Genomic DNA, 24,202 nt, shown 5'->3' with positions numbered 1-24,202 from the left:
AGTCATTTGGGAATAGAAGCCCGGGGAATGAATAATGTCTACGGGAAATGCTACGTTATGCATGTTTGAGCACGAATTACCCTAATCAGTTACAAGTGGTTGGCAAGGGTCTTAAAGAGGACATTGTATTGTTTACATCCTTAGCCGTAGAGGGCGGGATGACTACTGAAAAGCCGTATTGTTACGAAAATACCTTTTCATATATAGTAAACAATAATATTAATAGTGGTTTCTTCTAGTGCTCATATCCATCACACAGTGTGACGCTTAAGGCGCTTTAACATTCAGTGTTTCCATACAGGGTATAATTATTGTGGACTACGTTTGAAGTATGCTATCTGTACTCCTCTACGGAGCACCACATGGTTAACAAAGTGATGTGGCGCAATATGCTGCCAATCCAGCCAAGATCACCTGGGCAAACCCCTTCTAATTTTTGCATAAGTGCGCTGGGTACTTTTTACTTTATAATGTCATTCGTTGATTTCCACTGGTTCTGATAGTGACTTGAGTTTAATGGAATTGAGAGAACTTATGTTATGTCTCGAGGGATTAGAACAAAAATAATTAGAACTAAATAACTACTCTACAATTGAGAATTCAGAGATTTGAAAGATAAATCACTAAAACAATGAAATATTAAATACAAACGAATAAATTATTATAAATAATCCGAATATAAATCAAAAAATGAAAAAAATTAATATGTTGTTTACTGCGGGTCTTCGTTATAAGGCATCGAACCCCCATTAACCCATCTGAAAGTCCACCTCTAAAAAAATTCACAAAACAAAACATATGTTGTTCTTAACGTGTCGTATTCACAAAACGTCACCAACAACCCGCGGTGACAGAAACTCATTAAAGTTAACGATGTTGTTAATTAAAAAACAAAGTAAACCAATAAAAAATGTCATCAACAGCCTTCACTGTTAAGGTTCTAAACCAGCGACAAAGTACCAGCAAAAAAAAAAAATAACACACAAAAATAAATAAAGTAAAATTCCTCTTACGGCTGGGCTTAAACAGAGCATGTGTAGGAGTATTCATAATAACTGTTCATGTTAAGTCAGTTAGAGATCACAGCTGTCTCCATGAGCGAAAAGCTATCTATTTGAACGGATGTCTTGGTCATCGTTACAACACTGAAATTGCCAACTCTTCCATTATAAGATCACAACGCAAGGGCGAGAGACGGTGAGGAAGTTTGGGCAAATTAATGTTCCCGCAACGAGTTGGTCTGAGCAACACGTCGAATGGCCGGGAATAGGTTCGTTGAGAATTTTTTTATACAGAAAAGATGGAGGGCAGATTTTGAAAAACAATTGTTCACGATGTAAATGGATCCACGGTAGAGGAATTGTTTCCATCTACAGTGAGTGGGAATAGTGGGTATAGTAAAAGTTGTTTTATTACTAGCGTGGTTTCTTACAGTTACTGGGTGTAGACATTTACTGTACCGTACAAGTGTGAATGTCCAATATACAATATCGATGTGCAAGGTATAGACATACACTGTAAACAACTATTTGAATTTTCGATATGTAAAGTAGACATTCACCGTAAAAACCCATAAGATTGTCCAATATCCCCCCCCCCAAAAAAAAAAAAATAACTTTACTGACGTAAATTTCGAGGGATGTGTTTGTGAATCATTATGTTCTATTTAAAAAAGTCTGTGTCCAATCACTAATGTCACAAACCAAACGTATTTTTTTCTTGCCACACGTCTTAATATAAAGTTGTTTATTTTAAGACACCTCATTAGAACTTCTATTAAAAAAAGCCCGACCCGAGAGGGCGATGTTCGTGACGCCAATCGAGGCGCGATGAATCGCATACAGTGCCAACACAACATAGTGACGCTTGGCGCAAGCTAAAAACATGCCCTCAAAGTTGAAACAATCTGCAAATTGCTCCTTTAGGTTCGTTACGTCTTGCAGGTACTTTCTTCGACTTCCCCACAAGCTGGAATGGCGTCATGTTTTAGAAAAGAACTTTTCTCTTCATGTCAAAATGTGTAGTGTATTCCGGATTCCCGAAGCACGACGGCTCGAAGTGTTTACTACACAGCGCTGGAAAAGACGTCGGACCGGACAATTTGGCAAACTGACACCATCTTTAGTTGTTTTGCTGCATCCAGCAGCAATACACCTGGTCGACATTGCCGGAAAAATGCATGAACAAAACTTTTTCAAAACGTACAAACTCACGACTAGGACTTGAATGTACTTGCACGCACGTGTGTTCGATGTTCGATCGAGGCAAAGTCTTCCTCGATTGACGTCACAAAAGGGGTAGGCGGAGTCACCCCCACACAACTTTATTTAATTTTTTCAACATATAAATCGTCAAAAACAATTACTCAACAAATTATTTTATTGTTCAGGAACATAATTATACTCTAATGTTTGAAGAAGAAAACATTATATTTCCAGGTGCCTTTAAGGTTTAATTCACACTAGATTAAAGATGACACCGCTCAAATGACCTCAAAGTACGACGCCATCATTCTCATGGATGAAGCTGTCAGTTACGGGGGGGGGGGGGGGTTCCGTACATTTGAGCTTCCGGTTAATAACAAACCCTTGCATAAATATAGTACAAACTATATTTAATCGCTTTCTGTGAATCTCGTAATTATAGGTTAAATTAAACCCGCTACCTTTCCTTTAATAGTACACTAAGTAATGAATTTATTAAGACTTGGAGTATTTAATTAGCAGATAAATTGGTAAAAACGAAGTAATTTATTATTTAAAGAATAACTTAAAGACAGTGGACACTATTGGTAATTGTTGAAGACTAGTCTTCTCACTTGGTGTATCTCAACATATGCATAGAATAACAAACCTGTGAAAATTGGAGCTCAATTGTTTGTCGAAGTTGCGAGATAATTATGAAAGAAAAAACACCCTTGTCACACGAAGTTGTGTGCTTTCTGATGCTTGATTTCGAGACCTCAAATTCTAAACTTGAGGTCTCGAAATCAAATTCGTGGAAAATTACTTCTATTTCGAAAACTACGTCACTTCAGAGGAAGCTGTTTCTCACAATGTATTATACTATCAACCTCTCCCTATTACTCGTAATCAAGAAAGGTTTTATGATAAAAATTATTTTGAGTAATTACCAATAGTGTCCACTGCCGTTAAATGACAAATCTAGAGATATCATAGACTGATATGAATACAATAGAATAATGACATTTAAAAAGCCCCCCCCCAAAAAAAAAAAACGAAAAAAAAAAACCCCAAAACAAGAACGATACTGGAATATAGCTTACTAATTTGTTTGCAGACAAAGGTTACACGGTCTGTTTAGCAGCACCAAAATAAACCATAAGCTAAAACAAAAACATTGATCTAAGTTCTAAGGTAGGTCTAGTGTTATAAAAACCCAAGGTCAGTGGAAATTGCTCATGCATTCCAATCCTAGGATAAAAATAAAGTTCTTAATTCCAGTCACGAGTTTCTTAATCATATGACGGAAACGTACACCCCGAACCTTAAATCCTGTAACTGATTGGTTACGGATCTGGGGCCCATACTGCTAAGCACGAACAAATTTTGCTTAGCAGAATAATACACCAGCCCGATTTGCTCGTATATTTTGTTTTATGCAAGTTCGCCCAACAAACTATTTTACGAGAAAATAACTCAGGGGAGCTGAAGGTAGGAATTGATATTCCTCTTAAAACAGTCTAGATTGTGTGATGGGGGGAAACATGCACCAGACAAGGAGTTCAAAAGAGACGCAGTAAGTGGAATTAAAGCTAATTGTTTTACATCTCAGCAAATCAAGAGTTTATGGGTGAGAAGAAGCAGAAAGTCTGATTTCACGCTCACAAATTCTGATAGGAGGAACTTGGTCGAACACAGTGGTGGAAGTGCATTTGTTATTACCGTTTCCCCTGTTAGAATGTGCCAAGGTACCATGCTTAGCAGATTTTGGTAACTTGATCTGGGCTTAGTTAAGGATGGGATATTCCAAGTAGGTTATGTCATCATGAAGGAAGGAAGCGCAGCCTCCCTCCTTATAGCGGTTGATTCTAGCTTAAAGGGGCAGTCAGATCTCTCCCCCCTGATAAAATACCACAATCAATCATTACATTGAACAGCAATAAAGGTCTATAATCATGTATGAAACACCCTCGAAAACTGACTGACTTTTTTATTCCAAATTCAGGATCACATCCCATAATATACCAGGCTGGGGATGGATACAACAATGACATGTATAACAACACCAGCAAGCGAAAGTCTTTAAACAGTAGCTGGGAAACATTGATGAATGAAAACTCTTTGTAGCAAAAACGCAATGCGAATTACAGGCACTCTAGAGCTCTTCAAATTCCTTGGGAAAAGATTAAAAAGATGTTAAAGCGAAGTGACGCACCCAATTCGAAGCTCCCCAATGAAAGTTTTTTTTTACTGCATTCCCTTTCCACCAAGAAATTGAAACTCTTCTTGTTAGAATCTTGTTTGTATTATGTGTTTTCAATCATGGATTTTACCACAGAGAAAGGATGCAAATTTGCATATGGGTTTTTATCCTCCTCAACTTTTACAAGTTTAAGCAAACAGCGCCCTCCCGCGACATAAACAGCAACCATGGAGGAAGCAAAACCAACTCTATGCAAGAAAAAGTAACTAGAAAGTTGAACTACGATAATGGATGTCGCATATTCCTATTTCGGTGACGACGACGGCAATCCCCCAAATAGTCCCGAGAAATTCACTTTTATTGAACTGCAGGAACATGAAACCGAATCTCCAATGAGTTCCAATGAAACAAAGACGGGGAAAGTCCTACACTCAGGTGAGGTAAACATGACCTACAACCACCACAAACCAGTCGTTGGTACAAAATACAGGCCAGTGAAACAACAACCATAGAAATAAGGACGTGCTTTTATAATAATGTGCTTCTTTGTCAAAAGTCACGAGTTCACAGGGCTACGTAAAGTGCACGCTATTGCTAAAGGGTAATACAGTGCGATGAACAGGAACATGAACAGGAACATGCAGGACAGAAACATACTAGTTTTTACAATTTTTTTTCGAAGTTTTAGTTTATAAGTTATACTAGTGAAAAGTTACCGGTATAAGTTAAACTAGTTATAAGCTACCAAGTATAGTTTGTATTAGTTATTAGTTACCAGTGTTTGTTATAAGTTATATTAGGCCTAACCGTTATCGGTTTATGGTATAAGTAACTGTTAGTTAGTTTTTTGTCCGGTATAGGGTTAGCTATATAAGTTATCAGTGGGCCTTTTAGTTATAAGTTATCTGTAAAATATGTTATATCTAGCTATAGGTTATACGTCATTAAGTCAAAATCCCAAATTTTGTGACACATTCGTGACAGGGAACCCATAAAAAAAAAGTTGTCGCTGTCTGCAACGAGATAATATTTTCCACTGGTGTCTGAAATCATGTCCCAGTTTTCTCAGTTCTCCAATTGTCGCTTTAAAAACACTGAAAGTCACCGTCGGTAGGCTCAGGGGTGACTCATTTAGTGGGGTCCGGATAGCAGAGTCTGGTGACCCCGGGACGGTGGCTTGACGGTGTTAGGGAGGGGGCTGGTACGGCGAAGAATGTCTCCAGGTCAATTTAATTAAGAAGACAAAGAAATCAAGCACTGTGGATTGTTTTAGTGATGGCGCTTTCCAACTAAGGGAATACTTTAAAGACACTGGACACCATTGGTAATTGTCAAAGATTGTCAAAGACCAGTCTTCCCACTTGGTGTATCTCAACATTTGCTTAAAAGTAACGCACCTGTGAAAATTTGAGCTCATTTGGTCGTCGAAGTTGCGAGATAACAATGAAAGAAAAAAACACACTTGTCACACGAAGTTGTATGCTTTCAGATGCTTGATTTCGAGACTTCAAATTCTAAATCTGAGGTCTCGAAATCAAATTCATGGAAAATTACTTCTTTCTCGAAAACTACATCACTTAACCGGTTCTCACAATGTTTTATACTGTCAAAATCCCCCAATTACTCGTTACCAATTAATATTTATTCTGAGTAATTACCAATAATGTCCACTGCCTTCAATACATCAAACAAAACACCTTTTTATTGTTCTGTTTTGGAGCTCTCATCAACGTTTACTTATATACATTTGCCATTATCTTTTTAATGGACAATAAAATTAATACAAGGAATTGAAATAAAAAATATAGCAATGAAATGAATTCTTGAGAAAGTATTATTGGTAGCCCTTGAAATAACACCCATCGATTCAGATAGATTTCAGTAGGACTCGAAACTTTGCACGGTGAATATAGGAGGTGATGAAGCTCCATATGTAAATTTCCTTTGAGAGGTGTTTGTCCTAAACAAGAACTATACAAAAAAAAAAAAAAACGCGGCGGTTTACAACGTTTCGAGCTGATATATAGCCAATGTACAAACATATCGGGGCCTACATCTCAGCTATATCACATGCTGATGGTGGCAAGGTGAACCTATTAACATTATTGCTCTGTGCCAATTCCATAAAATGTACACAAGCGCACAACCAAATGATAATACACAATGTTTAAACATGTTTATCAACTGATAAATTTAAAAGCATTGAAATATCACAGCTCCCAAAATGAAAACACAACACCCCTACAGGACTCCCCAAACAGTTAAAATGCCAACATAAAGACAGTAGATACAACAGTAAATATGCATTGACATAACAAAATTGAATACTTTCGGTTTAAGTAGGAAAATTACAAATGTTGTGTAAAAATGCTTCATTTTAAATCATATACCGTATTGGGACCAAGACCATTATGAACTCCAATTACGCAGGGTCATTTGTTGTTGATGATAATATCTGATATCATAAATGACCGCCTTGGCAAACCCAGCCCCAACGCGAACACTATGCCTTCTGGTATTATCATTCACCCACAGCCTTCAGCTGAAAACCAGTTAAATAGTATAGATATCTGTTCTGGTGTAGTTCGTGTTGAATTTCGAAAGCCCACGTCAGCAAACGTCGTTTTGGAAACAGAATTTACCCATATCAATATCCCGTAAGTGTTTATTGTATTGTTCGTGAATTATCGGTTACTTGTTTCATGGAAAATTGTTTGCAGTCTCAATTAAAATGCCGATTTCAATGTGTGCCACGATGACTAGAGAGGTGGTCTTCTTTCAAGACGGTTTCTGTGTTTTTCAAGTTTTGCGACTGTGTTATGCCGAATGTGGGTAAAGGTAAATGTTTAGCACTCTACAATGCTTACAGTGGGTTTGGTTTTCTACGGAGAGTGCCATTGGCAGGCCGAATCTTCCCCCAGGTCTCGGAGAGGCACTCGACCGATGAAGAGGGCGCAGAAACGGTCATACCACTTGTAGAAGATGGCACCGATTATGGTAAAATAAAATAAAACTTTTGGTTTCTTGCTTTCTTGATGCATCCATTGGAGGTTGGGATTCTATAAAGTTTGATTTTGCACTGGAATGGTGGTGGTTTTGGCATTGGGATGTGCATGCTGTTTTTCCCATTATAATTATACGGTGTATTTTCAAAGGGTTATAGGGTTAGAGTTATGATTAGCTTTGAGCTGTGTCCGAATTGGCGGCTACAGCTAGCAACGGCTACGGCTAGATTTCCATGCATTGAGGTATAGGACGTCCTTAGCAACACACTAAACAACAGCCTCAGCCGTTAGCCGCCAATTCAGATAAGGCCTCACTATCCAAGAGAATAGGACGGTTCTTCGGAGCGGGACAAACACATTTTCCCCGGGAAAAACAAAACAAGGTTGTGGGAAAAATAAAACAAAGTTGTGGGCGCATGACGGCAAATATCGATCTTCGTACGGGTTCCTAAAGCCAACATGCCGCTTTAATTTGGAACTGTTTTCTTACAGTTTCTAATCGGTTCTTTGTTTTGATGGGAACAGTGAGCCCCCAGTCGGTTGGCGTGGTAAAAAAAGCGTGGTGAAAAAGTTTAAACAGTTTTAAACCATCCATGTTTTCCAGCGAGTGCGGATAGTTAGGCGGGTCTGCGGTGATGGAATGGGGGGGGGGGGGGGGTGGCATGCCACAAGACACAGATTCCCAGGTAACTGGAAGTTATTTTTGGGAGAAAATATGCCAGCGGGAATGACGGTGGAAATTCCGGGTTTGCTTGACACGCCCTGACATTATTTTCTTTAATTTTAAAGTGGGTTTGAAAGAGGATGGTGCTTACATCCTTGTGGGTGGTTGGGTTAAGGCTGGTAAGTGAATGTGGAAATTAGTGGGTTTTGCTGGAGGCGAGGGGAAGGTAACATTTTCTTGTTCCAATGAAGTTCTACGTTTACAAATTGCAACTACCAGTGCTTTACAGTATCTTGATTAATTCGCTTCTTCTTGCCTATCCTTGGCACACGGTACAAGCGTTATTGGTTTTGTCAAGTTATTGGTTTTGTCATGCTTTATGAATGACTTATACTTATTTGGTAATACACTAGACACACCGTACAAGCGTTTTAACAAATAAAATACAGAAAGCATGCCAGTATGGAGTTTCGCCACATTTTGGCAAAACTGTACTCTATATTGAGTCAAAGACAGTAAGCATATCAATGGCAAAGGTTCTACAAGTCATTTTTACCGAATGCTCTACCTTATATTGATGCCGGGGTTCCGCAAACACTGCATTTTATCTTTTAGGCATGAGCAATTGTTTTGACCTTTGCACTTTTGCGTATTCATTCGCAATATCGGGGTTCCTTTCTCTATTATGGATTTTAATTAACAACATCCTTCCCGCATGATGATGACAAAACAATCACAAAAATGGTGGCTTGTGAAGACGAAGACATAAATTGTTGTGTCTTGGAAGGTCCTGTGTCAAAGCTCATACAGAAATATTTGTTTAAAGCCATTGGACACTTTCGGTAAACAGTATTGTCCAAAGGCCAACACTTCGTGTATCACAACTGATACAAAAAATAACAAACCTGTGAATATTTAGGCTCAATCAGTCGTCGGAGTCGGGAGAAAATAACGGGGAAAACCCACCCTTGTTTCCACACGTTTCGCCACGTCATGACATGTATTTGAAATAAATCCGTTATTCTCGACAACGAGAACTGATAATTGTTTTAATGTTTTCTCGAAAAGTAAAGCATTTCCTGGAATAATATTTCAAGAGAAGTCTTTCACCATTAGCTTCTGTAAACTCTGTAAGTTATTGGTAAATCTGTGAACTTTTTTTTTCTGTGCCGAAAGTGTTTAATGGCTTTAATATCAAATTGATACACACATCGGTGTAAGGGTTAAATCAAAATTAATAAACAATATATAAATTGTTGCTTTAGAAATTTGATAACATGTTATTGTATGTCATTTGATATTGGTGAAAGGTAGGTGTACAAGAAGGTGTATTTACAGTGGTTTTTTTATGGTATATATTTCATGTTTGTGTTGCTTCTTTCGTTCCATATTCAATTTGGGTGTTTCTCATTCATTGTATTTTTAAAAGTTACATGCTTGTTTTTTTATATTGTTCCTTTTTTAACAGGACCGTGATGTAAACAGTATCTGAGCTGATATTTGAATAATTATTGTATAATATGCGTTAATAAAATAAAACAAAATAATACAATTATTAGTAATAAATACCTTGGCTAATTACTTCACACAAGTTATATGACCATAACTTTCTTGGTATATCATACTGGTGTGCTTATTATAAAACATGGTTATGAGCCTTTAAGTAATGTAGTCTTTTATAAAGAAAGAGTAACGTTCCGAACAAAAAACTGAATCTGGAACGGATTCGGGTATGAATTCTTCTCAGTCATTTGAAAGCACACTAAACTATGCAACAACGGTGTTTTTTTTTTCTGGCAGTCGTTATTTTCTTCCAACTCCCAAAATCGAATTGAGCTCAAATTTTCACAGGTTTGTTAATATTATGTATAAATTATGTCGGGATACTCAAAGTGGGATTATGTTACCATATTGGTCACTTATATTATTTGAAATCGATGTGGTCAGAGGACATTTTGCTAAGACAAAATAATTTATCATTCAGGCTAGTGATCGGAAGCAAGTACCCCCCTCCCCAAACGAGGCCAATATCAAATCATAGATGAGGTCCAGCACGGTCAGCAGTGAGTAATAATGACCCGTGGTTACTATTAATAGGTTAAATATAACCACAGAGTAAAGGACAAGCTCTATAAACATGATCATATAACCATAAGCATGAAGGTTGATTATATTTGATGGTATATTATTTGATAACGAATCCCTCGAGGGTGGGCACAATCAAACACTTATCTTTATTCTGGGGTCCAAATTCTACCAACTAATCTCTACCACAGTGAGTGGTGATAAAAAAACTTAATCTGTACACGATTGGTGCCGATACGAGTGTACGTTCTGGTATCCCTTCAGACCACACTGCATCGAGACTCGGGCAGTACTTAAAATTTCCCCAACTCCGGTATGTATTTTCTACCTCCATGGTATATCTGAGAACTTTAAAACTTCTTGTGTTTATTGTTTTGATGTTGCATTTGTAGTTGACTTATACTTTTGTGTTTTGTTTGTGTGTATAGGAAGTGTAAAGAAAGTGACGGTCACCATGGGGATGGACGGAACATTGGAGATAGACAAGGAGTCGGGTAAGCCGGTCCGTAAAGGCATGTACTGCAGCCACGCTCAGATGCTGTTCGTGTTCATCACAGCATGTATCATCATCACGGGCGTGGGGCTGTTGGCTTTCTACGTCCCCGATCGCTGCCAGGACATCGGGGCCACGGAGGCGCCGGTGGCCGGAGAGAGTACGGGGGGTGAACCACGGGAACTTGAGGTGCATCAACAAGCCGGGTACGACTACGGGGGTGTTGACCCCAAATGGGCCACCAGGGCTGCGGACTGGGCGGGGAGGCTGTCCACGGACGTGCTCCCCAAGCGTTACAGCGTCATCCTGCAGCCTTTTCTGACGCCGGACGACGCCACGGACTCTCACCTCCAAAGACATTTCACTTTCGATGGGGACGTCTCAATCAAGGTGGAGTGTAACAGACCCACCCAGACCATCACCCTGCACACTAAAAACCTCACGTTGCATCGAAACCCCATCGTCAAGTCTCGGAGTGCCGGTGCGGCCGCGGAGGACCTCTTCCAGAGCTACAAGTTCGTGGGTGAGTTCGACTTTCTCGTCATCACTCTAAGAGAGGAACTTCAAGTAGCCCAAGACTATGAGATCTCCATCGCTTACTCCGGAGAACTCAATGAGAACCTGTACGGATTTTACAGAAGTAGTTACACCGCAGCTAATGGAGAAAAAAGGTGAGACACTTATTATCTAGAATTGCAAAGGTCGTGGGTTCGAATCCCACCCGAGTATGTTTGTGATTGTCATCACAGAGCTCTGTTAATATAGTAGTTTATATACAGTTCTAACATACGTTGGTGTTTATGGGTAAAACCACAGTCAATATACTTTATCCCCGATGCAGATTTCAATCTATTATAGACCCAAATACGAGAATAAATACACCTTATCCATTATAAGTTCAAAATTACCTTGAGTTAAGGTCAAAGAAACATCAGTCAGACTACTTACTAAAGCTTCCAGGTAAACTCCACCCTTTGACCCTCTAATGAGGTCAGTTTGACCAAAACTTTGCGAACGAACACGGTCGGCCATTTTGACTCCACAAATTGGCGTGCTGTGAGTTCACGTCGCGACGTTAAAGGACAACCATGCAATTTCGAGGCATAATTTGTGTAGACCATTTTACATTCTACTTTTAAAACATCTTTCTAAATTGTTCCTTTTTGAAAGCCATTGGACACTTTCGGTAAACAGTATTGTCCAAAGGCCCACACTTCGTGTATCACAACTTATATATAAAATAACAAACCTGTGATAATTTAGGCCCAATCGGTCATCCGAGTCGGGAGAAAATAATGGGAAAAAACATCCTTGTTTCCGAATGTGTCGCCGTGTCATGACTTGTGTTTAAAATAAATCCGTAATTCTCGATAACGAGAATTGATATTCTTTTAATGTTTTCTCAAAAAGTAAAGCAGATCATGGAATAATATTTCAAGAGAAGTCTTTCACCATGACCTTCTGTAAACCCTGTAAGTTATTTGTAAATCTGTGAACTTTTTTTCTCTTTTCCGAAAGTGTATAATGGCTTTAACAACCGGTTTCAAACGCTTTTTATAGACCAACTTGCCCGATCCTTAGCAACGTGTCCCTTTAACGCCTTTTAAATCATTGACATGATCTGAACATTAAGGCATGTAAAACCCCACCCCAAGAATGAGGGTAACGTATGGTCCCACAACAGTTTAACATGATTAATGTCATCGTCGTGTACACAAGGTATTCAAAGTATAGCATTTTTTCGAAACCACGGCTTCGGCTTCAGGCTCCTTTGAGCATGTACATGCGACTCACGCGCATTTTCTTTAAACACGCGCGGGGACAAGCTAGGCTGAAGCAGAATCCAACGTCGAAGCCGGGGTTTTCGAAAAGGGCCTATGACCCAAATTCGTCATCTGTGACCCTGACTTCAAATCATATGACCCTGATACACGAAGCGTCCTGGGGCCTGCCCAAGGAGGTTTAATGTTGTATTTCACATCTTGTGAGTCATATTTTATAACAACTCTGTTGATTTGTTGACATTAACTGTGATACACACTACATACTATACACTATTGAGTAAAAGTTTGAGAGTCGTTGAGACATGAGTTGGCCCTTTCTCAATGGTTGAACTGTGTTGGCGCAAATTTAAAGTCACTGGACACCTTTGGTAATGATCAAAGACCAGTTTTCTCACTTGGTGTATCCCATTTTGTTTATGCATATTAAAAAACCTGTGAAAATAATCATTGGCCATAGAAGTTGCAAGAGAAATATGACAGAAAAAAAACCCTTGTTGAAAAATGTGTGTTCTTTCAGATGCGTTTGATTATTAAGGCTTTAGGCCTGAAATATTTTGATAACTGAGTCCGAAATTACATATTTCTCAAAACTACGTTACTTCAGAGGGAGCCGTTTCTCACAATGTTTTATAATATCAGCAGCTTTAGCTGTTGAAATCCTCAAAAATCACAAAATCACTTTCACTATGCTTAATTTAGATTTCAGCAATCAAACTCACATGTTGGGACTGTGATACAGGACAATTCGAATTGGTTATAAAGTGTTGTTGAAAAACACCATGTTGGAAAGCAGTTGTTGGGAAAACAAAATACAAGAAGACCGTTTCAGCTACATTCGGAGAAAAAAAAAGTGTTGTGCTCTGCATTTCTAAAGTGAATCAAAATGAGAAGTGGACAAAATAAACCCAGTTGTATTTAATCTTTAAATTCATTATGACAGATCAAATAAAAAAATAATACTAACGTCCGTTCTAATAGGCATAAATTATAAATAGACTAAACGAAAGCACCACCCCCGCATAATGACGTCAAAGTAATTTAATGAACCAATAACTAGGTCAGTGTATCATTTTATTCAGCATCAAAATACCGTCAAGGTATTCAATTTATTTGGTATAGGCTGGAGAGCTGTTGGTAGTAACAAACAAAATGTGAGAAACAGCTCCATCTAAAAAAAGCAACATAGTTTTTTGTGAAACTAGATAATTTCTCACTCAATAAAAACTTCAGTCCTGAAGTCTCTTCTTCAGTCCTGAAGTCTCTTCATCTGAAAGCACACCAATTTCTGCAACAACGGTGTTTTTTCTGTCATTATTCTCTGACTTCGTTGACCAATTGGGTCAAATTGATATGCACATGTGGGGATACATGTAGTGAAAATATTGTTCTTAGACAGTTTACCAAAGGTGTCCAGTGCCTTTAAAGGCAGTGGATACTATTGGTAATTACTCAAAATAATTATTAGCATAAAACCTTACTTGGGATAATGGGGAGAGGTTGATGGTATAAAACATTGTGATAATTAACGGCTCCCTCTGAAGTGACATAGTGTTTGAGAAAGAAGTAATTTTCCACGAATTTGATTTCGAGACCTCACATTTAGAACTTGGTCTCGAAATCAACTATTTAAAACGCACACATCTACATGTGACAAGGGTGTTTTTTTCTTCGACGACCAAATTGTGCTAAAATTTCTCAGGTTTGTTATTTTATGCATATGTTGGGATACACCAAATGAGAAGACTGGTCTTTGACAATTACCAATAGTGTCCTCTGCCTTTAATCGCGGCCAATGTATGGTTATGAAACTACGCTATGTGTATAACATGCGCGTTACATCCTATGACTAGCAGTTTATTTACTTCCAAAAAGAACTGTTTCGGATTTACAATTTGTCGCAACGACCAACAAATCCTTCCTTCATTTGCCCCTCAAGTTGTTTCATTCTTCCTCTGGAAAATTTGTGGGTTGTAAAAATAAGTGGCATTCCTTCCTATATTAAACCATGAACTCTTACCATTTACTTTGGCATTAAATTCAGTACCCTCTGCCCAACAATAAGATTATCACCCGGAATTTGCTCATACTGTTTCTGCCCTTTGGTTGTATTTAAAGTGAGTATGTTTTGGGCGGAGACCATGCAGAGCTTTCCCTTTTCAACCTTTAACTTTTTTATTCTTTTTTTTTTTAAATCAGTGCACCGGGGGCAATTTATTTTCGGTACATTAGAATTGTCATCCAATGCAAAAGGGGCACAGGGGCAGGGGCATCTGTACCCAATTGACTTCGTTGCCTCACATGACTGCTGTTTTTTTTCTGCCAAGGGCAAGGCCTTTTCCCACTTTTGAAGTGTTCATCGAATAACTCTAAGGGACACCAAGGGGCATACAAGGCAATAAGCTTTGGGCATGTACCCAATTGCCTCCATAGCCTTACAGAACTGCAGTTTTGTTTCGCTAGATAAATTCATCATCCAACGTTGTAGCTTTGTATGAAATTAAGATACCGGACCAGATGGTCTTGCGAGATGCTGAGAAACATCGAATTTGATTTCAGTTTAACTGCTGAGTAATCATGAATGACGTCATTTATAAACCTCCCACAGAAGTGTTGGTTGCAATACGATACCACATTGTGTATGGCGTCACTGGGGAGGAGGGGGAGGGGACTGTTACTATGGTAACGATAATGTTCTTGAAAACAGAGGGGTGTGTATGGAAGTTACGACAGTTACGTTTCGATTAGTGTGGTTAGGCCTCGAACTTCGCTCTTGAGAAGGGGCACAGCAATGTTAGCCTGTAAGGGGCACTTCCATATGGGGAAAATTTGTGTTGACACTCTGCAGAGGGCACCAAAGCAAAAACACAGGGCACCCACGGCAATTGCTTATTTTAGGACCGGTGAATGAAGACAAGGTTTATGACGCAACAGGTCATAATCTTGATACTGTACCTACTGACTTAAAAATTATGGTGTCTGTTTTAAAAGGGTGCAAATTCAATGTCCCATCCGGCCTTTTTAACACGCTTTTTATAGGCGAGTTACAAAAATAAATGTTCGTTAAAGGCACTGGACACTATTGGTAATAATTACTGAAAATAGTTGTCAGCATAAAAAACTTACTTGGTATCAGGCAAAGGTGGGCTGTTGATAGTTTACAACATTGTGAGAAACGTCTCCTTGCATGTGAAGTAACGCAGTTTTAGAGAAAGAAGTATTTTTCTCCTAAAACATTTGTTTTTTCCACGGAAATATTTCTAGACCTCGAAATCAAGCATCTGAAAGCACACAACTTCGTGTGACAAGGATGTTTTTGTTTTCCATCTCGCAACTTCGACGACCAATTGAGCTCAAATTTTCACAGGTTTGTTATTTAATGCATATGTTGAGATACACCTAGTGAGAAGACTGGTCTTTGGCATTTACCAAAGGTGTCCACTGTCTTTAATGGGGCTCATACACATCGCTTTCGAGGAGGTTGGAGTATGTTTTCCCTCTGCTGAGACGACATTCCAGGGGTGGGATTATTTACGGACTACTTTCCACACCCCTCGCCTCGCATCCAATGGGTTTTACGCCCGTGTATAAACTTTGCTCTGTATCAGTTGACTATAATTTCAACACTCTACATTCGGCGGTATTTACTTTTCATTGTAAATAAACAACTTTTGAACGGAAAACCTACTTGCGTGACTTTTTATCGGTATACAGTACATTGTATGCACTTGACCTTCTGTGATCCCATAGCGCTGTAATAGCTAATCAAACGAAATGACATGGTAATATTGGGATCGAGCGCTGCTGGTTGCTGTTTAGGCATAGAGCAAGGCATGGAGCATGTTTGTTCAAAGGAAATACCCCAAAATGGACGAGTGAAAAAGCTGGCTGGCAAGTGAAAATGTTGGCGGACCTGCGAACTTATTAATTATATGGTCCTACTGGCAATGTCACGGAAACAGGGAAAATTATTCCAAAAGGTTATTTGAACTTTGATAGAACTTTCTTTGGTTATAGTTCTAAAGGAAGATTATGACGATAAATAACATGTGTGTTTTTCGACATCTTAATACCGATTTCATGTTTCCTTTTTACTGTCAAACAACAACAAAACGCATAAAAAAAAGAGAAAAATATGTAGGTTCCGTTTCTCATACGTTTTAATTTTGTCATAAACTATAACACTTAGCATTGTTGCCACATGGTCGAAGATGCGAAGAGTAACCACAATTCGCGCAAAAATCAGTTATAGTTCGGAATCGTGAACGTACTGCCTTTACGTATAAAGCCATGACTTTTTTTGTATCTGATAAAAACGCTATCAGCTAATGATTGGCCCGATGAATAGTTTCATGAGTGTATAAAAAGCCTCATGGGTTTATTCTGAACATATGGCGTGCGAAAGATTAAGAGTAAACACAAAAATCAGATAACTTGCAATAATGTGTAAACACTTCATTAAATATTCATACTGACGTAGATTTATGGTGTCATAACCACACCTTAAAGGCACTAGACACTATTGGTAATTACTCAAAATATTTTTTAGCATAGACACTCTTTTTTGTTACGAGTAAATGAGAGCAAATGAGAGCTTTTGATAATATAAAACATTGTGAGAAACGGCACTCCCTCTGAAGGAACGATTTGTTGAGAAAGAGGTAGTTTCTTACTCAAATGATTAAAAGACTTCAGCTGAAGCCTTTTAATGTGAATCTGATTGCACGCAAAGTATTGCAATACGGGTGTTTTCCTTTTCATTGTTTTCTTTGAAATTCGATGACCAATTTAGCCCGAATTTTCACAGGTTTTATATTTTGTGGTTATACACCAAGTGAGAATACTGAGCTTTGACAATTACCGAAGGTGTTCATGTGCTCCCTGTATAGGAGCAGAGTTGTTATTTGGGTTTAACATATTATGAAGATAAATTATCTCATTCGCAATTGTCTCGTGTTCAATTTAGACGCAAATATTATGTTAATGATGTTTGTTGCTAGCTTCACATATGGCTTATTTTGATTGCTGCTATCGAAATAAAACACGATGACTTCGGGGTCTTCATGTGTTTTGCTCGACGAGTTTCAGACGGAAACATTCCCATCAAACATGACACTGGTTTGCAGTGTTATTATAATAACCTTTCGGGTTGAATGCTTTCGAAAATGTTCAAGCCTATACTTTACCTTTAAACTAATGAAATAGCCCTTGAACAATGTATTCTTGTCCTCATGCTGATTCTGTATGAGTCAACTAACAAATGCCAACACGCAAACAAGAGAACATACCCCTGAAACGAAATCCCGAAGTCTATGGACAATTTCACGTAGCACGAGGGCTTTGCAAACAGAATACACAGAACGCACATTGTGTTCAAATCGAAAGAAAGGAAGACAAAAATACCAACATGAAATGTATACGGGGAAAAGATTTATGAGTCTACAATTCATAACAAAAGTAGACCTGTCTTTAATACTGAACTAGACATGTTGGACTGCAAGAAACCTTATTATAAAACTGTTAGCGTGGTACCAGTTTTGTGTATGGATGAACACTCATTGGCTACCGTGGCCATCTTGGTTTTCTCGCACCAAACAGAGGCTGTATGGACACAAACTATAGTTTAAAGCCATTATACACTTTCGGATCAGAAGAAAACCCTAACAACTTACCGGGTTTACAGAGGGTAATGGTGAAAGACTTCTCTTGAAATATTATTCAATGAAATGCTTTACTTTTTGAGAAAACATTAATATATATTAGGATATATTTTAAACACATGTCATTACACGGCGAAACGTGCGGAAACCAGGTAGGGTTTTTCTCCCGACTCCGATGACCGATTGAGCCTAAATATTCACAGGTTTGTTATTTCATATATAAGTTGTGATACACGAAGTGTGGGCCTTTGGACAATACTGTTCACCGAAAGTGTCCAATGGCTTTAAACTGTGCCAATTCTTTGTATAAATTCCTATCATCACCTTACTTCACTACCCTGTAGGAAATAGTGATCACTGACTTCAATGTATATGTAACTGTAACTGGGCAGTGACTTGCATAATACAATGAGTTAAACAACTTCTAGAGTCATCAACATGTAAATCGTAGTAATCTAGTTTTTTTTTTATCATAATAGCCACCCGGGAATGTCGGCAATAAATAAGTAAAAAGTTGGGTGTGTGTTTAGTTTAGGTAGCAAAGGTTGGTTCGGTATCTTGAATGACAACTATAGTTTTTATGTTTATTGAATGTTCTCGTACCAGTACGTGTAAACTTTGCATTCGGGCAATTTTAGAGTATTGTACTAGAACTGTACATATATAGATCAGCACTTTTGAAGTTGACATGTTTACAAAAGAGCCACAGACTTGTTACTCAAATGTCCTCAAGGCGTGATTTGTACGGAACCAAGTGGAGGAAAATATAGTACAAAACATGTTATGGAAATTGCATTGTATTATGATTTGTGTACATAAAAAAAATATATAAAAGGAGGGCTACATCTCAGAACTTTTGAAATTCTTAAATTGATGTGATAAGTCCCTAATGTGTTCAACAATTAATGTATAAAAAAAAGTCAGAGTTTTTGCTATAGTGTAGACTCTCGCCCTCCAGGAAATGTACACATTTACTGTTTATGTAATCGGTAACAGTGTGACAATGGTCTGTGTCGTCGCCATCTTGCCACTCTAGAAACAAGCCATTTGCAACTCAAGTTGGATTTTTGAGGTCTTATTTGATATGTTTGATAAAAACCAGAAGATAAACTCATTGGAAGTTTTAAGTGATTTTTGGTTAAACAAAGTGCGCAAAAGTACAAGTTTGTTGGAAAGCGAAAGAAGTAAATTTCCACGAATTCGATTTGGAGAACTCAGAATTAGACTCAGAGGTCTCGAAATCAAGCATCTGAAAGCACACAACTTCGGTTGGCAAGGGTATTTTTCCCCCATTATTAAGCATTTCGCAACTTCGATGACCAATATATTGAGTTCAAATTTTGTTCTCAGGTTTGTTATGTTATGCATGTGATGGGATACGCCAAGTGAGAAGACTGGTCTTTGACAATTACCAATAGGGTCCAGTGTCTTTAAGACAACAGACCAGTCTCTATTGTATAAAATCCAGCGTGTAAACGACCTTGCTCAGACCACTTAAACTTTAACGACAGTGGACACTATTGATAATTGTCAAAAACCAGTAATTGGTTCACTAGGTGTGTCTATACATAAGATAGCAAATCTGTGGAAATTTGAGCTCAATTGGTCGTCGAAGTTGCGTGATATGTATAAAATAAAAAACACCCTTGTCACACGAAGTTGTGTGCTTTCAGATGCTTGATTTCGATACCTCAAATTCTAAACTTGAGGTCTCGAAATCAAATTCGAGGAAAATTACTTCTTTCTCGAAAACTACAGCACTTCAGAGGGAACCGCTTCTCACAATGTTTTATGCTACCAACCTCTCCCCATTACTCGTTACCAAGTGATGTTTTATGCTGATAATTATTGAGAGTAATTACCAATAGTGTCCACTGCCTTTAAATACGAGTATTCTGCAAGAAGTGCAAGATTTTATATATTGATGTCTTAATACATACCTGGCATAAATACAACAATTAATCATGCTTTTTTAGTGTATGTTAATTATCACATTGCTCATTATCTTGCTTAGATGGATTGCAACTACCCAGATGCAACCGACAGATGCCCGAAGAGCCCTGCCATGTTTCGATGAGCCCGCCTTCAAGTCCGTCTTCGATGTTGAGATCATCCACCGGGCCAACACCAGCGCCCTGTCCAACGGTATCGAGAGTGTGGACAAGGAACCGATTGGAGACAACGGCCGGTGGGTGGTCACCAAGTTCAAGCGCGTACGGGAGATGTCTACCTACCTGCTGGCATTCGTAGTCAGCGACTTCAAGTACGAGCAGGCCACTACTACGAATGGAGTGCTGGTAAGATTTCAATAATTTATTTTTTATCTTGAAGGGACTTTTGAGCACATTCATTAGGCCAAGTAAAAAAAAAACATGTTTCGCGTCCCCGCCCGCTTCCTTTTTACAGGCCGCCTCCTTTTTTATTTTATTTTTTATTTTATTTGTTTATGCACATTTTTATTATTATTATTTTTTAATTTTTTAAATAGGGTTATTTTAAATGATCTCAGCAAAAACAATCTGAATGTCTTGTCTGAATGCCTCGACTAAATTGTTTCAATTATGTTTTGTGTATTTCAGCAGTAGAAAAAACAATGGATAATTGACATTTTAACAAAGAATGGCGGCCATCTTGAAATAAAAAATAAAAAATAAAAAGCCCCTTTTCCTCCTTTTTTTGAAAAACCCGGACGTGAAACATGTTTTTTTTTTACTCGGCCTTACGGGTTTATTTCGATCACGATGATCTGAATACGCGTTGGCGATACTACTTTATGGGGTGTGGGGGGGGGGGGGGGGGAGGGACACCACAATATTTTCTAGATTCCGGCAGTGTGTCAGAGTTTTTCTGTGGGGATTCGGTGGTATAAACCCTTCTAATTCATTGAGTTTTTAACTTTGACAATCGCCAATCCTTAACTGTCCTGCCGAGCGATTAAGAACACTCAAGCTCTAGTGTTTCGTATCGACAACGTGTGCGGTTGGAGTCACTGTCATGAGGTTTATATTGCTTTGTCCTTCAGATGGGACGTGAAACCGTAGGTCCAGTGTGTTGTGGATTGCACCTTAAAAACAGTACACTTATCACTAAGAGAAGTGTTTCTGGCAGTAAGCTGCTGAATGCGCCACACCATTCTGTAAACCCTTGTGCTCATTAGGCTCATAATTAAATACTTTAAAAATCCTGTTTTAAAAGGTTTCTGGGTTTTTTTCAACGCCTTGAGTATACCGTTTTTTTAGCTATTTATTTGTATGATTTTTTGTTTGTTGATGGTGATTGGTGATTATGTATTTTTTTATTCAACAGTTCAGAGTGTGGTCACGCCCTGAAGCCGTCGAGAACACCAAGTACGCCTTGCAAGCTGGAGTCGATATTCTCAACTATTTCGAGGAGTATTTCGACTTTGACTACCCTCTGGAAAAGCAAGGTTTGGATCAAGACAAAAAATTGTTTAGTTGAATGGTTTAGAGTTAAGAACATTTCAAAGTGGGTCAACCTGTATGACAGAAAAACGGCTCCCTTTGAGAGACTGAAGAACGTAGTCTTGAGAAAGAGGTAATTTCTCACTAAAAACAATTGAATCTGAAAAAGACTTTAGGTCTGGATCCTTTCTTAGGCATTTGAAGCACACGAATTTGTGCAACAATAGTGTTTTTTCTGTCATTTGTTCAATTGCAACTTTATTTGAGACCAAGTTTTCACAGATTTGCTATTTATGCATTATGTTGGGATACACCAAGTGAGATTACTGGTCTTTGCTAATTACCCAAATGTAATTTTCTACTTTTCGCTGCATTTGTAGATATGATGGCTATTCCTGATTTCGCTGCCGGAGCTATGGAGAACTGGGGACTGATCTTGTACCGTGAGACAGCGCTGCTCTTCGACCCTCTGCTGAACTCTGCGAGTAACCAACAACGAGTTGCGGTAGTGGTATCTCATGAATTAGCTCACCAGGTAAAAACATTTGTATAACACTACATGCAGGTATTAACCCTGGCTATCTCGTACCTCATTACAATAAGTATGGAGTGTCATCCCTTTATCGATATACTGACGTGATGTTACTGGAGGAATCTGTATACATTGACACCTATAACCATATCGTTTCTGACCCTCAGCCATATATACGAAAATAGTAAAGTTTATAACGTCCTGGGGCAGACACCATTTGAAAAGGACCTACTCACACAAAAAAAGTAAAAAAAAAAAAAAAAAAAAAAAAAAAAAAAAACAATTTGAAACAAAAGTAGGTGCTACATTATCTTATTTATAACTAAAACAATTCAAAAGCCTTCTGAAATATTAACTATTGTTCAAGCGCTATGAGCATCTAATTGGTAAACGCCTACTGTATAATAATGTATTATAAACTTTGAAAAATATCATCTTTCTCTTGTCTCTTACAGTGGTTTGGAAATCTAGTCACACCGGAATGGTGGGACGACCTTTGGCTGAATGAAGGCTTCGCTTCCTACGTACAATACCTTGGAGTAGACAACATTGAACCTAGCTGGCAAATGGTATAATGATAACAATGTAGCCTACATCTAGGCCCAAATGTACACGTTGCATGGGACCGGTCGAGTTGGTCCTTGAAAAACATTTGTAATCGTTTTTTTTTTTTATAAAATGCTTATGGTTGGAAAGATGTTTTAAAAGTAGAATACAATGATCCACACAAATATGCCTCGAAATTGCGGGGTTTTCCTTTTACCACGTCGCCTAGCACGGTCGGCCATTTATGGGAGTCAAATTTCCGTAAAATGGCCGACCGTGTAAGTTCGCAAAGAAAAAGGAAAACCACTCAATGTCGGGGCATACTTGTGTGGATCATTGTATTCTACTTTAATTTAAAACATATTTCTAACCATATGCATTTTAAAACAAACGGTTACCAACGCTTTTTATAGACCAATTCGACCGGTACAAGGCAACGTGTTACTTTAAGCATCGTTTCCTGCAATGTAAGAAGAAGCAGGGAACCAATCCCAAACAAATATCGTACTATTTATACGCTGGTCTTGTTTCTTTTCTGTAAAGCAATATTTTCTGTGCTTACGTGATGTATGAAATTTGGCACTGCTTTTAGATGTGATGTGTCATTGTTTTATTCTGCTAACAGTGTGTTCCATTTTGCAAATACAACTCCCATACACATTGTAAGCAAGGGAAATACCAGATGAGTTGCGAATAAAATGAAACAATCTCCACGCACACTTCAATACATTTTAGGCCAGGCATTACACTTTAAAGTTATAGCAGGACAAATTATTTGTCGAAAAGAGTTTTCTCTACATTAAAAAAACAAAACTCCTTTCTCTGCCGAGACGTTGGCCTACGTATAATCTCCTCGACTAATGTAACTGTCTGTATGTCTGTCTGTCGGTATGTCGGTATGTCGGTTATTGTGGGCCACTAAAACCATAAGAAATATTACATTTTGGGCTTAGTTCCACTATGTTTTTATAAGGGGAATGTTAAACAAATGGATCATAGGGCAGCACTTGGGAAAGCCAACAATGTCGCTCTACTAAGCATGCCTGTCTTTAATGACCTTCACATCAAAACTCGGCAAACTCAACAGGGATATATAAGGACCAAGCTGGCAACAACCAATACAAAGTCTTTCCTACAAACATTGGTTTAACGTCTATGGTTATGAGTTGCAGAAGTTACTGGAAAAATCATCAAAGAATGGATATCAAAGGAATACTATGTATACATATTTTCGCTGGTTTCCGTTGTCAGAAATTACAATTCCTTGTGGAGGAGCTCCAGCCCGTCTTCACAGAGGACGCACTCGGTACGTCACATCCCGTGCGGGTACCAGTGGGAGCCCCGTCAGAAATCAACGAAATATTCGACTCCATCTCGTATGAAAAGGTAACTTTTAGTTTTAAGTCTCAAATCAAGACGTGACATAGATACGATCTTTGTCACTCTTTGTGATTCATCGGAACTCGATCACAATGAAAAGATTTATCGTCAGAGGGCGCAATATAGGTCTAGAGACATTAGCAAAACCTAATGTCCTGTGCCTGTGCTTACTTGTTGTAACAAATATTGAGACATAGGCCTACACCTTTTCAAAGTGTGTTTTAATTTGTATTAAAGAAGAAGAAAAA

The 24,202-nt window shown here is 38.4% G+C and overlaps 1 protein-coding gene across 4 annotated transcripts in view; it reads left to right on the top strand.

Annotated features, from left to right (window-relative positions):
* The first annotated feature begins 4,623 nt into the window (after positions 1 to 4,623).
* The window catches only part of LOC117287908 (aminopeptidase N-like), a 40,750-nt gene continuing 21,171 nt past the window's right edge, over positions 4,624 to 24,202 (top strand). For 2 of the 4 annotated variants that reach the window (XM_033768525.1, XM_033768526.1), the window contains exons 1-7: positions 4,624 to 4,821; positions 10,569 to 11,304; positions 20,089 to 20,371; positions 21,381 to 21,501; positions 21,877 to 22,031; positions 22,484 to 22,597; positions 23,826 to 23,960. In XM_033768525.1, coding sequence (XP_033624416.1) covers positions 4,674 to 4,821; positions 10,569 to 11,304; positions 20,089 to 20,371; positions 21,381 to 21,501; positions 21,877 to 22,031; positions 22,484 to 22,597; positions 23,826 to 23,960 — 1,692 coding nt within the window. In that variant the 5' untranslated portion in view covers positions 4,624 to 4,673. Of the gene's footprint in view, positions 4,822 to 6,984; positions 7,044 to 10,433; positions 10,454 to 10,568; positions 11,305 to 20,088; positions 20,372 to 21,380; positions 21,502 to 21,876; positions 22,032 to 22,483; positions 22,598 to 23,825; positions 23,961 to 24,202 lie in introns of those variants that run through there. The other 2 variants (XM_033768528.1, XM_033768527.1) reach the window with 2 other exon arrangements.

Source organism: Asterias rubens, chromosome 3 (genome assembly GCF_902459465.1).
Source record: "Asterias rubens chromosome 3, eAstRub1.3, whole genome shotgun sequence".
NCBI classification, from domain to species: Eukaryota; Metazoa; Echinodermata; class Asteroidea; order Forcipulatida; family Asteriidae; genus Asterias; species Asterias rubens.
Note: the sequence above shows the minus strand (reverse complement) of the source record. Positions and strands in the feature narration are given on the sequence as shown.